We start from the raw sequence: 12,906 nt of genomic DNA on the forward strand, positions 1-12,906 counted from the left end.
TTAATCTATAGCCTCAATTAAGGAAATGCCTTTAAAAATTGTCTATAGGCTACGGAAAAAAAATGGTCTATACCAACGTATTGCTTTAATCAACACCACTATACATACGGAGTATTAAAACACACCACAAACCTCAACGAAAGCCCGCCTTCAGATGGGCGGCTTGAACTGCTCTCCTGGAAACTCGCGATGGTTTGTTTAAAAAGACTTTCCACCTCCCACATTGCCGCAGCCGCAGTAGAGAACTTCACCTACTTCACTCTACACTAGCGGCCATCTTCTCCCAGCACGAGAAGAAGAGTGGCGCATCAGACATGGCAGATTATTCCAATGTGGCTCCACCGTCCTCAAACAACGGAGGAGGAATGAACGACGCTTTTAAGGATGCACTACAGCGGGCAAGACAAGTAATTTATTGGTTTCTGACTGGAAATATTACTCTGAGTTGAAATTAACCGTAATTCTTCTCAGAGCGTTAGCCGGCTAACGCAGCCGCCCAAAACAGGCTAGCTAATTTGAGGCCTTGCGAGTTCCGCGATGCGCTCCAAATGCAACAAAGGAATGGGTCGATTGGATAGCCACCACTTTTAGCCGGCACAATTAGCTTTTGTAGATAAACTCATGAATTATGGTCACGAATTAAAGAGGATGAACATCATTAGGAACCATTGTACCTTAAATTGAAATTGTTGAATTAAACTGGCTCAAGAAACGTGGCGTCATGCCGTACATTCTGACCAGCATTCAGAGGGGCTATGCTAGCCTACATAAGGAAGTAGTATAAGTTAACCAGTTTTACAGGTAGTTAGCCCAGTGTGACTGTCGAGTCATGGGTTTTCTTTTACTCTGCCCTGCTGCCAACATCAACAATTTACTTAGCAATGGTACATATTTCTATAACCAACGTCGTTAAACACCTTGCAAGCGAACGTTGCATTCTTTGCAAGTGGTTGATTAAGTCACGTCTTTAAACCGAGCACATTTGTGTAGCTAGGCATATGTTAATTTGCTACATATTTCGGATAACTTGCTGGATATCTGTGAAACTAGCAAGTGATTTAGGTTAACGTCACAGTTGGTAATGAATAACATTTGTATGAACTCGGCCAGCAGGCTAACTTGATAATCTTGCTTTTGAAACTGAGTTTGGGTTCGGTGACTTGAGCGATCTATGGCACCAAACAGTAACGTTAATACTACTGAAAATACTAAAAACAACAACAATTTAAATCTCCCAATCGTTTTGGTGGTAAAATCGCATGTTGACTGTAAGGTACACGTTGCCTTTGTATTGGCTGTTATAACGAACGTTGTTGGTTTCTAGAGTAAACCAGACAAACCTTGCGTGAAATAGCGACCAGTTGTGAAAAGTTTGTGTTGACCTAATGTTTATCTTGTGTTTGGTATTTCAGATTGCTGCTAAAATAGGGGGCGATGGCGTTGCCCCTCCTCCTTCGGCAAATGACTTTGGGTATGGGGGGCAGAAACGGCCTTTGGAAGACGCTGGTGAGTGCAACTAGCGCCATTGTTATGAAATTAAGGGCGAAGATTTGCTAGCTGTAGCTGAGAAATATCCAACGCCAGGGTGACTCCATGGTAGTCTGATTCGTTGGGTTGAGTTTCCCCTTGTGATAGACACATACTGCAATGGTGGTTTTGTTTGCCCGTAAGTATGGCAGACACATCTAATGATTTGATGGTTTTGTTTTTCAGATCAACCAGAAGCAAAGAAGGTTGCCCCTAATGACCGTACGTATCCCCATTTCTCAATGTATTTCTGTTTAATATCTTAAGTGTCTTAAGTAGTGAATGATATTCACTATTGCTCTCTCGCTCTCTCTCTCAATTTTAGCTTTCAATGCGGTCATGGGTGGGATGGGCGGAGGTCCCTCAAGGTATGTCTGTTTTGGTCAGAAAGTGTTGCCATGTAACAGATGTACTTTTGAAACATAAATGATGACTAGAACATATTTGTTTTGATTCAGATCTATTTCGGAGGAGTTCAAAGTTCCAGACGGCATGGTTGGATTTAGTAAGTTGTCAGTCAATGCATTAACAGTTTCCTTCAGTCCTTTCTATGCTGTCTACATTTTCCATAATAAGAATCATCTGTCTGCCCTGAAAGAAAAGTCTAAAGGCAGACAGCAGCACGTGTTTTGGCATTCTGAGTCCCCAGTCTTGTTCGCTTCAATTGTACTAAAGTGTAGCTTTGAGATTTCGCATGAGTGTCACACAAAGGCAACCTCAGTTCACGAGTACCATAAAATAATTAACAATTCTCCCATAGTCATCGGAAGAGGAGGAGAGCAGATATCCCGGTTGCAGCAGGAGTCAGGATGTAAAATACAAATCGCCCCAGGTGAGCATCAGCTTTGTCTCCTAGTGTGTCACAGCTGTGGGCTGTTTTGTGAACTTGAGATGTGTTTTTTTTTTTTTTCCATCTTCTCTTCTGGGGATGTGGGCCTGGAAGTAAAATGCTGTTTGTTTGTTTTTGAAATCAGACAGTGGAGGAATGCCAGATAGGTCGGTGACATTAACAGGAGGTCCGGAATCCATCCAGTGAGTGCCCTTGTTATGCCTGCCTGATCTTTGACACAAGTTAACACTGAACGTGAATGTAGCGATGGCAGCCACTATATGTCCATGATGTCAGAACGCGAAAGGTGTTTTTTTTTGTCAAACTACTCTGTATGTATTTAATATAGAAAAGGGTTGAGGCTCCTAGCCAGTAGATTTGTAGTAATTAAAATCAGTTTGAGTTCATCACACCCTATCTTTTCTCACAGGGCTGCGAAGAGGTTATTAACAGAGATTGTGGAGAAGGGCAGGCCCACACCATTTCACCATAACGATGGCCCAGGCATGACTGTGCAGGAGATTCTCGTCCCTGCCTCTAAAGCTGGCCTTGTTATCGGCAAGGGTGGAGAAACCATTAAACAGTTACAGGTGAGTTTGTTGCCCACGCTTCTCACGGAGATGAGCACGCTCTTGTCGTCTGTGGCAAAATTTAACTTTGCCGCCTTGTTTTTGCATTTGAATAGGAACGTGCTGGTGTGAAGATGGTAATGATCCAGGACGGGCCGCAAAACACAGGAGCAGACAAACCTCTCCGGATTTCAGGAGAACCTTTTAAAGTTCAAGTAAGCATCTGCTGATTTTCCTTTTCTATTGTTTTAGGAGAATTATCCAGACAAAATTGGAATACGAAATGGACTGTCAAGCTGGGAGTTCAAAACGGCTCAGTCATTGGTTGGATCTGTGATAAACTAAATCTGGTCTCGTGTGTTTCTTATAGCAAGCCAAAGAGATGGTCATGGAGCTGATTAGAGATCAAGGTTTCCGGGAACAACGCGGAGAATATGGCTCAAGGATGGGTGGAGGAGGCGGTGGTGGAGGAGGAGGAGGAGGAGGAGGCGGCGGTGGCCATGGTGGCGGCAATGGCAATGGCAATGGTGACGGTGGTGACAGTCTGGATGTAAGTAAATGATGGCAACAGTGTGTTCCCTCCCCTGTTTATAAATAGCACCTCGTCATCTGTATGAAGCCATGAAATGTGGAATATGAGATGTGTGCCCGTTCTTAAAGCCACATTGCACCTGGTTTCTGTCTCAGGTTCCAGTGCCACGGTTTGCAGTTGGAATCGTGATCGGACGGAATGGTGAAATGATTAAGAAAATCCAAAATGACACTGGAGTGCGAATTCAGTTCAAACCAGGTAAACCGATTGATTAGGAAGGAAGAGGGGGGGAAAAAAAATGACTGTTCCCCCCCTCTAGTGTTCCATGTTTACATAGATCTCTGGTGTCAGTCCCTACAGTTGAGCAAATTTAGACAGGTGTTCTTTTCACACTTGTTAAAAATGGTCCTCCTCCCCTCTCAGATGATGGAACTACACCCGAGAGGATAGCCCAGATCATGGGGCCGCCTGACCGAGCACAGCATGCGGCTGAGATCATCTCTGACCTACTGAGGAGCGTGCAGGCTGGAGGACCTCCAGGAGGACCTGGGGGCAGGGGCAGAGGTCGTGGCCAGGGCAACTGGAATATGGGCCCACCTGGAGGCCTGCAGGAGTTCACCTTCACCGTCCCCACTATGAAAACTGGCCTCATCATCGGGAAAGGTGCCTGTTGAAATGTTCCTTGTTCTTTACGCATATAAATAAAGGGGATAGTTCCAATACGGTGATCTAACTGGCAGGTTGAAATGCCACAGCATTCTCACATGCTTTAGCAATGAATAAATACTGCTGTAGTAGGCTAATGCCCTAATGACAATGTATCTTGTTTTTCCCATAGGGGGTGAGACCATTAAGGGCATCAGCCAGCAGTCAGGGGCAAGAATAGAGCTGCAGAGGAACCCTCCTCCCAATGCCGACCCCAGCATCAAGGTTTTCACCGTCCGAGGGACGCACCAACAGATCGACTACGCCCGACAGCTGGTGGAAGAGAAGATCGGAGTAAGTGCTCGTAGAACCTTTGTTTTTGTTAACTGCAGCCAAAAGTCATTCCTGCACAAATTGAAGTGGATGAGGCTAGGTATTAGAGCTGCTCGGTTATGAAAAAAATCTAAGCACGATTATTTTGGTCAATATTGAAATCACGATTATTCAGAAGATTAATTTTGAGTATGAAAACATGATGCAATTAATTTACTGAGAACTGAAATTTCCCCTTAAAAAATGTATTTGTTGTGTACACACTATATGCGTAGGAATGTGTTGATCAGTCAAGGTTGACGGATCCCCATTCAAAGTGAATGATGGGTAGCTCAGACACCTCGCAAATCCTCTGACATATTTTTGAGTTACAATAATGGGGTTTTTACATTGTGTTTTTACATTGTGTCTATTTCTCGGTAAGTTAATACAAATATAAGCAAAAAAGAACAACTTTTAGGTACAAATACGACCACCTACGGAGTTTGGTCCATCTTTTTTTTTGCTTCGCTTTTAGACGTGACCATAATCGTGATCTGATTGGCTAAAGCCTGTGCTGTCGTAGTCGGCTGTCAACTGTTGATGCTGCTGATTGGGGGCTCACTGGCATGTCCCGCCTCCGGCCAGTGGCATATAACTTCCTGATGCCACAAGGCAGTTAAAGATTGAACTCCCTCTCGCCGCGTTGAATGCTTTTGGGGAAGGACTGAGTTGCGGAAATTGATCGTTTCAACTCGATTATATGAGTTTAGAGATCGTCTGACCCAAAAATTGAAATCGCGATCGAAATTCGATTAATTGCACAGCCCTACTAGGTGTGTGTATATATAGAAGGTTTATTTGATTTAAAGAAGAATATCTTCCAATGGGCATATTGTAATGGAAGATTTTTATAAACAGTTGGTAAGGCCTCTGATTTTTATTTTTTTTTGTGTGTGTTTCCCGACCGACCCTAAAAAAAAAACTGCCGACCCTAGCCTTTTTTTGGGGGTGGGCCGCGTTTTCCTGTTGATCTAAAAAAAAAATAATAATTTCAGTTTTCTGACGGACTTCGGAAGACCAAGTCAGAAAATATCTCTGAACACAGCTGAAGTGTTCTCAGGAGGATTCTTAAATTGAATAAGGTGCCAGATTTCTAGATACTTCCAGGCGAAAAACACATCGTTAACAGCCCTGTATCCAGGTTTGCCCAAACAGTAGATGCTGCGTGTGCTTTCTATTACTGTGTACGCATGGCAAGTGTGAGAGCGCCAAAGTTGCGTAGTGGCCGCGAGCGGTATTGCAGACAGAGATTTCAAATTGGATATGAAAATTAAATCTGACACACAGTTTCAGCGTTAAACTTATACAATAATTGCTGTCTGTGGTTCTATATGGACTGTGGAAATAAGAGATTTGTGAATGCCTGATGGAATGAAATTAATGAGTTTGTGAAATTACTTTTGGATACTTGAACTTTTGAAAAATAATAAACCAAAAAAAACTGGAAAACTTTACTCTGAGCTTGTGGCCATACCCACGGATAGACGGTTACCGGGGGCTCGGTCCATCACAATTGTTAAAAAAAAAAAAGATAATCCCTACCTACCCTAATTTTTTTGAAGGGCTGAAACAGGAGACACAACATTTTTTTTCCTAGGCCTAGTGTTGGTACCTGATTGCATGTAGTTAACCAATTCTGTGTGGGATCACTTGTATGCATTGCTTTGCTTGTGTTATTTTGTCGGCTTCAAAGGGGAATTATCTGCCTGCAGAGAGGGACTATCTGTCAGCGCAGTAGTTGTATAGTACCACAGCAGTCAGAAGTACATACAAACTAACAGCCTTTCCTTTCTTACCCAAGGGTCCAGTCAGTCCAATGGGTGGTCCTCACGGACCGCCGGGCCCTCACGGAGGACCTGCCCCTCATGGCCCTCCAGGTCCCCCTGGACCCCCTGCACCGATGGGACCCTACAACCCTGGGCCCTACAACCAGGGCCCCCCAGGACCTCAGTAAGACTGGATTTGTTTATCTCTTACTTCCAGCAGTGATATGCCTGTATAAGGTGTTAAGTGATTGTTTTACAGTACAATTTGATTAAAGCTGTATACCTTACTTTGAATCTTGCTTCCTCTGCAGTGGTGGTCCTCCTGGCGGCCCCTACCCACCCCAGGGCTGGGGCAATGGGTACCCAGGGCACTGGCAACAGGGACAGCAAGATCCCAGTAAGTACACGCTGCAGCTAGCTTTCCATTTACAACCCAAGCAAGGGAACAATACCCTCCAGTTTGTTACCACTTGTTAGGACTACTTCTGCTCCTCCTCTCCTATGTGTTGGAGATTTTCCCTCTTATGTGTGGTGTAGACCTTCACCTATCAAATATCTTTCTCTCTCTCTCTCCCCCTCCCCCACACAGATAAAGCAGCAGCGGACGCCAATGCAGCGGCGTGGGCGGCTTATTACGCCCAGTACCAGCAGCAGCCTCAGACACCCATGACGCCCACCAGCACTGCACCAGGCACAGCACAGACCAACGGGCAAGGTAGAAACCTAGCTGATGTCGTTCTCCTTTTCCAGTGCAGCCTTTCTCATGTAGCTTGGTCTCCCGTAGTGCAGAGCCCATCTTATAGAGCAGCTCTATCCAGCTGTGTAGCTACTTTGCAGTGTAGTGAGTGCATCTGTAGCTAGTGCTTTATGTCCTTTAGATGTGCTTTCATTCTGTTGTTGCTTTTGTCTTTAAGTCAGGCTTTTTTCTTAAATTTTTTTCCCTTCGTTTTTCCGTTCTATAACTGACAGGTTAGGCTAACCCAGATTTCTTTTTTTTATATAATTATTTTTTTTAATGACCCTGCTGGGGTCAAAATACGCCACCTGCCCAGGTGGAGGATGAACTGCTGCCTGCCAAAGAATGGTTATCAATGTAAATTGTACCATTTTTAACAGGTGACCCGCAGGCTCCAGGTCAGAGTGGACAGGCAGATTACACCAAGGCCTGGGAGGAATATTACAAGAAATCGGGTATAAAAATATTTCGCCAAATGTAGCTTCAGCGTATCTCACTATGGGGGAGTCAGACTAAACAGCACGGGGCACTGGTATTGCCACTGGGTTTGCGGTGGTCCTCCAGTAAAAGGAATTTGAATCATTGGTGAAGGGTCCGTCACATCTGATCGTGACAAGTCTTCATTATGTTTGTGCCCAGCTGTTTAGACTGAACAGCTTCATGTCTCTATTAACTGCCGGTTCAGAATATTGGTCAGGGACTTGTGCAGTAGTCGCGGAATGCAATAGAATAGCAAGGATGGTTTTGACAGTTGGTTGGTTTGCTTGCATATTCTCATATTAAGAGTTGATGTCTTTTTTTGCAATGCCTTGTAGTGATGTAAATGTAATTATCTGAAAAAGTTAGATGACAATGTTTACATTTTAATCTGTTTTGGGAGCCATTAAGTGAAGGTCAAATACTCAAATGGGTCATTAAATCGTTTGATCCAGGTCAACAAGGCCAGCCTGCACAGGACTACACAAAGGCCTGGGAAGAGTACTACAAAAAACAAGGTGGGTGACCCGCTTGTGGACAGATAAAAGTGAATGGTCTCTTACCCACAGATGGCCAACTCACTTCTACAAGAGCAATTGCCGTAAATAAAACGTAATACTGCCAAAATGCGCAGGTTCAACCGATTAGTGTGTGCATGTTAATTTCATACTGTAAAGCATTATATACGATTAAGTCTAGCTGGATGTTTGAATTTGGGCAGCTGTGGTCCTGATCCAGTCCTCTGCAGTAGAGCGACTGTGCTCCCAGCTGCCCCACAGCAAAGCAGAGGGTTTCTGTCCCACCATTCAGAGGCAACATGGCTGGGATCGTTCCCCTTCTTACAAAACGCCCCAACCCTTTCAAACATAACTTATTGGTTGGTCAAACCCACCCAAACTTGATACAACATGTTGAAGTATACTGGCATGTTAAGGGACGTTTCGATTCAGTTGATCCAGTTACAGAACACCCATTAGAATTGTAGTGTTTTTTTTTTTTAAATATATATTTAAAGATAATACGGCAGATGATGCACAGCAGGGTTGTTGGTGTAGATGCAACTGTTTTTGTCTGCAACTGTAGTCCGACTGAAATGTCGTCATCTCCTACCACCACAGGTCAGGCCGCCCCTCAGGCAGCTGCGGCCACGCCAACGCCTGCCGCCCAGCCCGGAGGCCAGCCGGACTACAGTGCAGCCTGGGCTGAGTACTACCGTCAGCAGGCTGCCTACTATGGCCAGGCTGGAGCCCAGGGCATGGGAGCAGCTCCACAGGCCCCGCAGGTACACTCGCCCTAAGAGATTATGTCGCTCTCTCTCTCTCTCTCTCTCCCTCCTTTTGTTTATTGTTTTTTTTTTATTATTATTCTTCCCCTGTCCATGTTTTTCCATGTTCAGATGTGTGCGTGGGTGGGTGTCATCATCTAACCCCAGTAGTATACCTCTGTAGGCATGCATGTCAATTTTTGTATCATCCTTTTTTTTCCTTTTTCTTTCTCCTTCAGTAACATTTTTTTCCCACAGGTTTATCAGGTCAACTGAGGACCCAGCATTACAGTACCTAACCAAACCTTTCCCTCTTTGTACAGGCGTCTTTTTTTTTTTTTTTGGTTCTTTTTTAACCTATTTTTTGGGGGGGTTGAAGTGTCACGGTTGTTGATGTTAACATGTTGTGTATTCTTTTATGTATTTCTTCTGTACAGGGCCAGTAATGTGAAGTGGACATAAACTAAATGCTACATTGTCGAAACAAATCCTTTGTTAAATGTTTGGATGCAGACGTCTTGATGATGATGATGAAGATCTTAAATTTCCTTGGTTTAAAAAAGTGTTTCAAATAGATTGCAACATGGCTCCGGAGTCAAGTATTTTTCTTTATTCTTTTTTTTTTTGTTTTTTTTGCTGTTCTTCTTGTAAATGAACGGTTTGTTATTTTTAAGTAAGGTAATATTAGCATATGGTCATTCCAGCTCCTGTATATCTCCATCTAATGTGGTTAGAGCTCATGTTTATACAAACTGTAGTCATTTCCATGTATATCATCTCCGTTTTAAATATGAAATGCTTGTTGTGTTTTGAAATAAAACAAAATGAAACCTCCTGTGTTGGTAAGTGGGGTGACCGAATGGGGGTGGAAACCATCTAAGCAGTTTGAGATGTGGGGGGGAGATCATGTAAGATATGACATGCAGACTGAAATATGTTCAATTCCTTTCTGTCCACCTTTTCTGACAAAATATGCTCTGCCATTTTCTTGTCTCTCTCCAACTGTCTATGCGGTTCCTGTTTTTAAAAATTGTAATCCCTAGTTTTATTTTTAATGTGTGAATGCAATGCAGAGATCGATTGTGTGTCTCGTATCCTTTATCAGTAAAGTTAGTGGTGTTTCCCTGCATTTTTAAACTGGCCAATGCTGAGGTTCTAGGAGTAGGCAGGTACTTCTGTTTCTGGTGGGTCAGTGATAGGTATGGCACACTCTCGGTCCTTGCTCAGTCCTGAAGCCGCTTGCGCGTTGTGCCTGGTGTCTCAAGCTAGTTGTGCACTGTATGTAATGAGAGAAACTTTTTCTCCCTCACAGGCAAGATTAGGAAGGTGGTAAGCAAGAGGTATTTTAACACAATATTCTTTTTGGATTTTGTCACAAAGTACTGCAAGCATTTTAGTTGAATTTTTGTTGCTCTCTTACAGGACAGGTACAATGTTGATATTTGAAAGAGATGACATGCAAAAGCACTTGTTTTTTTTTTTTGTTCCTTCCCCCTCCGTATTCATGCATCACGTTTTTGTAATTATCTGCTGGCCTTTTCTTGAAACTATTTTGATACAAATTAAAACGAAAAAGCTGAATTTGCAAAAATCGAATTTTTTGTTGTACCAGTTGTCTGTTGGCATCCATCCAGTATATAGATTTGTAGGTGTTTAGGGCGGGGAGGTAAGGAGGTGCCTCACCACCAACATGATCCCTCCACCGTAAGTACAATACAATGTGATTTAAGAGCCATCACTTGTCTTTGATATCTGCTGAGAATTAATATAGTGTGCTAGACATGTCTCTTAAGTTACAAACATTTGGTAAGTATTGTAGAGCCCCAAATCCCCAATTTTGTTCTAAGTTGCTCATGTTTCTGACCTTTGAAATGGCCTCTGTCTTTGACAAATTGGACTTGTTTTTTTTTGCGTATGTTATGAACTACTGAATTTATGCAATGACGCTTCCATTCAGCAATATTTTCATTCCGCATCGTAGCAATGTAGCTGTTTTTTTTTTTTTGTGATGACTACTACAGTATATGAAGTTCTTTAGTGTTTCTGAAATATCTGCGTGTGTTTCTGCTGAATTAACTAGTTTGGCATTCAACACTTTCTTTCCTCTGTAGGAAAGCCCGAATAGAATAAGAACTCGAGTCACCATTGAAGTTTGAGTGAGTCAAGTGAGAACGTAGTGGTTATTGTTTTCTTTATTTAAAAAAAAAAAAAAATTACCCCCAATGTCAATACATGAAGCTGAAAATGTTAATGTTAAAAATATAATATAAGGCTTGTCACCTCTGAAATATCAGGATTTAATCTAGCACGTTGATGCTAAGCTATGTCTTGTAGTAGCAACTCAGCATGCTGATGTCTTAGGCATAGAATTGAAGTGCTTCAGACTAGTGTTCTACATTTTGCAGACTTGCCCATTGTTTGTCAGACATGCCTTTTTTTGAACTCTGAACACTTTCATTCTGATGGCTGTTGAATTGACGCCAATTATGTGACTGATTTGTTGGTTGATGGCAAACAGTGCATTATCTAATTCTTGCAGTGTCAACCCAGACCTTGCACCTTAGGTTCTGCTGCAATAATACAGGTAAGCGTAACCTAAGGAACCAAGTGTTTTGACCTGTGCTATAGAAGTTTATTGCTGTCTGACCTGCCCACAACTTGTGACTAGCTTAAATTTTTTTGCCTTAGAATTGACAATAGGAAATGAATCAGTCAAAAATGTTGCTCTGTCTGTCTAAATTCCAACCTGGAGATGGTTACAGTCTTCATGCACTGTGTTGTATATTCTCAGCCTAAATTATTTGCATGGCATATACTTTCATGACTATTAGTAGCAACGTAAATGCTACATGCCATTTATAAAGTGTCGATATATAATATTAAATATTCGCAACCGTCCAGGATTTGAATACATGTCCTCATTAAGTTTTAGTCATCTGAATTTAGTCTTCAAATATCATTATTTTAAGCAATTGAGCAGTTGTTTTCTCTTGTTGGGGTGGGAGATTGGGAAGTCTGTGACCAGGATGCTTAGAATGCCTTCTCTTGTTTTTAACATCACTATACCCTAGACTGCATGCAGTGGCAAATGCCTTGGCGGGAGCTAGTCATACTAATGCCCTCAGCTGCGAATTGCGTTAAGTGTGATGAAATATCTATGCTGCTGTTGCCATTGGTTTGAAACCTGTGAATTCATGCCCTGCTGCAGTGCTAATATCTTGTCAAAAATTGCTGCCTCCATTCTCACTCACAGTGTGGAAGATGCTGCAGGCAATAGGTCGTAGAATCAGATCCTGAGCTAGTTTGTCCCTAAGGAGGAAGCCTTTGAGTCTGTCCCTCTGCTGAACGTAGACCATTCAAGGGCTCCAGTTATAAGGTAACCAATATAATGAGGAAACCTGTGACTGTTTAAGTTGTCTTTTTGATGCTGAGTCTAGGGACATGTCTGATTACAGTTCTGTTGTTGAATTCCTAAGATGTTGCCATTCTGAATATGCCATTGACCTGTGGTGGTGTTGAATTATGCTTGTCTCATTGCATTTGCCTATTGCTTTGCGTAGGGTTTTGAAAGAATTTGTATGACTGCTTTAGAATAGTTTTTAAAGACCAGGAACTGTTCTTTGTAGACCCGTGTCAGTCGTCATGTCTAGGCAGTAATTTGGAGAAGAGCGATCACTTTTTTTTCCCTCCCTCCCCCCCCCCCCCCCCCCTTTCCCTGCTTGAAATTTCTCCTCAGCTTGCATTGAATACCCATTTTTGCATAAACCTTTCTTGTACATATATATACACCAGTAAGCGAGAGGGGTTTTCACAACAGAGTATGTGGGGGGTGTAGACCAGAAGACACAACCTAAAACTTCTAGATGTCTAGAGCATGCCTTAGAGGTAAACTCACAGATGGTTTGTGTGCTGTTCAAGTTTTCGAATGTTCTCTCTTGTGGAGTTGGTTTGGTTAGATTTTTTGACTGTTCTCCATTGTTGCCATGAACATGAAATAAAGATGTGAACTAAACCTTGGTCTTTAACTCAGTTTCCTTTTTAACCCCTTACTATCCATAGAGCCCTTAACAGCTGATCTTACTCAACCTTTTCAGTGTTTGATTTTTAATTTTGTTTCGTTTGTGATCAGTTTATAACGAACACAGATCTTTCATGGAGTGGGATCTGTACTCATTTCAAGGAAGAT

General features: G+C 42.6%; 1 protein-coding gene across 7 annotated transcripts; it reads left to right on the forward strand.

Annotated features, from left to right (window-relative positions):
* Positions 1 to 253: 253 nt before the first annotated feature.
* fubp1 (far upstream element (FUSE) binding protein 1) lies at positions 254 to 12,714 on the forward strand. 7 transcript variants are annotated; one of them, XR_013968606.1, is made up of 21 exons: positions 254 to 407; positions 1,413 to 1,506; positions 1,714 to 1,749; positions 1,853 to 1,895; positions 1,986 to 2,032; positions 2,288 to 2,359; positions 2,502 to 2,559; positions 2,787 to 2,946; positions 3,042 to 3,140; positions 3,296 to 3,475; positions 3,613 to 3,715; positions 3,881 to 4,120; positions 4,296 to 4,456; positions 6,279 to 6,427; positions 6,555 to 6,640; positions 6,833 to 6,958; positions 7,912 to 7,974; positions 8,575 to 8,738; positions 10,832 to 10,885; positions 11,260 to 11,304; positions 11,974 to 12,714. XR_013968606.1 is itself a non-coding variant. In XM_080836442.1 (21 exons), the coding sequence occupies exons 1-19, from the start codon at positions 315 to 317 to the stop codon at positions 10,874 to 10,876; spliced, it is 2,019 nt and encodes a 672-aa protein (XP_080692568.1). In that variant the 5' UTR covers positions 254 to 314; the 3' UTR covers positions 11,260 to 11,304; positions 11,974 to 12,714. The 7 variants fall into 7 exon arrangements, 6 of the variants coding, with proteins under 6 accessions (XP_080692568.1, XP_080692567.1, XP_080692566.1 ...); XM_080836442.1 differs by having other exon boundaries at positions 10,832 to 10,876; XM_080836441.1 differs by having other exon boundaries at positions 11,260 to 12,714.
* The last annotated feature ends 192 nt before the right edge of the window (positions 12,715 to 12,906 follow it).

Source organism: Sprattus sprattus (genome assembly GCF_963457725.1).
Source record: "Sprattus sprattus genome assembly, chromosome: 4".
NCBI lineage: Eukaryota > Metazoa > Chordata > Actinopteri > Clupeiformes > Clupeidae > Sprattus > Sprattus sprattus.